This window comes from Phalacrocorax aristotelis, chromosome 2 (assembly GCF_949628215.1).
Source record: "Phalacrocorax aristotelis chromosome 2, bGulAri2.1, whole genome shotgun sequence".
Lineage (NCBI taxonomy): Eukaryota > Metazoa > Chordata > Aves > Suliformes > Phalacrocoracidae > Phalacrocorax > Phalacrocorax aristotelis.
The window spans coordinates 34,236,462-34,238,676 of NC_134277.1; the positions used below are offsets into that span (position 1 = coordinate 34,236,462).

A 2,215-nucleotide genomic window follows, 5' to 3' on the forward strand; every position below is an offset into this window, starting at 1 on the left:
AAGAGAAAAAGAAGAAGAATCATCACAGGAGCTGACAAAAACATGAGAAAAGTATCAGAGAGATATTATGGTGGGGTTTAGATTTTAGCCCTACTAGCTGGAACCCACGGTAAATCTTGCTTTCTCTAATGTCACAGCAATTTTATACAGTGGAAATAAAAGCTGTCTTGCAAAGTAACGCAGAACCACTGGCCTGGATGGGATATTTGCTCCTAAGTTGAACGCAGGCTGGAGTGGGCCTTGAACAAGCTGGTTGCTGCCCGCCTGCTGCAAACACGGGGGGAAATCCAGGTCTTTCCCTGGCAGCGGCGAGGGCATGTGCCAGCAGCAGGGAGAGCTGGGGGGAGCTCCTCTGCCGGGGGGCAGACACACATCAGGAAAGGCCTTTCTAGGGGGGACCCACGCGCCCCTTGGCCCCACTCCCTGGCTCTCGCCGCTGCCAACAAGCTGCTGCGAGGCTGAAAAAGCCGATCCCCGCCGCGGACCCTGTCCCCACCCCCGGGGTTCCCCCTTCCCTCCCGCTCTTCAGATTTTCTTTATTTATTTTCTCTCCTTGCAGCACTGAAAAATGAACGGGGGGGGTGTGTGTCCACTGACAGTGAAAAGGTCTCCTCTTGGCCTCCCCAAAATTAAAGCCCCCCCGGTTTCCCGCTGCGGCGGGTGCGGAGGGCTCCCCCGCCGGCCGTGCCGCGCCGCGCCGGGCCGGGCACCGCCGGGCCCGCCTTCGCCCGCACGCACGGACGGAGCGGGTCCCTGGACGAAAATCGTGACAACAAACGGCTGCGTCCAGATATTCCGCTTTACTGGCCCTGTGACACACGGCGTGTACTTGGAAGTCTGGATTTCAAAGAAAAGGGAGTTGTTTATTTAAAAAATAAAAAAGAAATAAAAGAAGAAAGCGCTAGGTTAAAACGCACACGCCGAGATTTTCCTAGTCCCTGGCAGGCAGGTGGGCAGGCAACTGAATCCTCTGGGAACCGGCTCCGCAAACTGGACCGGCTCTGCTGCCCCGGCCGAGCCTTTCTCCAAGACAGCAAGCTGCAAAATGTTAAGGCGACGCAACAACAACCAAAAGTGCCCAGAACTTCCCTTTACAACAATTATATATATTAGCAAATCTACACATGCCGAACCTCTCCACCCCTCCTCTCGCCCCGCTTCCCCCCGCCCCCCACGCACGCTTCCCCAAACACTCCTGGTTTCGCATCCGACACCTCCACGGTCCCGGTGCGAGAAGCCAAGGCAGGAGCAGGGCTCTGCGGCCCGAGGAGGGAGGCGCCGGGGGAGCACCTGCTCGGTGCCCTGGGCGTCCCCGGCCCCCAGCCCCGACCCGCCGGGCCCCGGCGCTCCCTAGCTCGCCTCCTGCCTGCTGCAGCCGTCCAGGAGCTCAGTCATGAAAGAGATGTAGACTATGGCCAGGCGCAATGTCTCTATCCGGGAGAGCCTCTTCTCGTAGGCGAAGGTGGGCACCTTCTTCCTCAGCTGATCAAACGCCTCGTTGAGGTTGAACATCCTCTTCCTCTCCCTTATGTTGGCAGCCTGGCGCTGGGCGTAGGTGATAACTCGCTTTCTCCTGGGTCTGTCCAGAAGGGAAGCGCTCCGCACCCTCTCCTCTTCCTCCTCCTCCTCGTCGTCGTCTTCGGGATCTCCATCTCCGAAGGCAGACAGGGGCAGCCCCCGGGCCATCCCCTCCCGGAGCGACAGGGGTCTGTCCCCGAAGGGAGGCCCGGAGGTGACCTCGCAGAGCCCCAGGCCGGGCCCGGCCCGGGGGGGGGCCGGGGGGGCTCCCAGGGAGAGGTCGGCCACGAAATCCAGCACCGAGGCGCCCAGCAACCCCTCCGGGCAGGGCACCTGCGGGGCTCTGCCGTGCAACTCATCCAGCAGCCCTGGGCGCTGGTGGGCTGGGAAGAGGCTGGCTGACATCTTACTTCAGAGAGGGCTTAATCTGGTCCCCCATCCCCAGCCCCAGCGGCGTTAATATTTATAACGGCCCGGATAACAGGATTAGCAGGACTAGAAAGAGCGGCTGTAAAATTTCTCGCCGTGATGCTGATGAGAGGAGACAGGCAGCGCCCTCGGGGACGCGTGGATGCTCCCGAGAGAGGAGTCCCCAGCGAGTCAATCCTGTCACAGCGATCAAGGGCAGTTCCTTCTTGGCAAAACCCTCCGCTCTTACCTGCTGCGCACTTTTGTCTCTTCTTACACACCCGCAACC

General features: G+C 60.0%; 1 protein-coding gene across 1 annotated transcript; it reads right to left on the reverse strand.

Moving 5' to 3' along the window:
* Positions 1–1,282: 1,282 nt before the first annotated feature.
* On the reverse strand, positions 1,283–2,011 carry FERD3L (Fer3 like bHLH transcription factor). The gene has a single exon (XM_075086117.1). The coding sequence runs from the start codon at positions 1,921–1,923 to the stop codon at positions 1,351–1,353; it is 573 nt and encodes a 190-aa protein (XP_074942218.1). The 5' UTR covers positions 1,924–2,011; the 3' UTR covers positions 1,283–1,350.
* Positions 2,012–2,215: the final 204 nt, after the last annotated feature.

Bases quoted from the DNA above. Each gene is read 5' to 3' on its own strand.
- FERD3L (XM_075086117.1), bottom strand. From the start codon at position 1,923: ATGTCAGCCAGCCTCTTCCCAGCCCACCAGCGCCCAGGGCTGCTGGAT.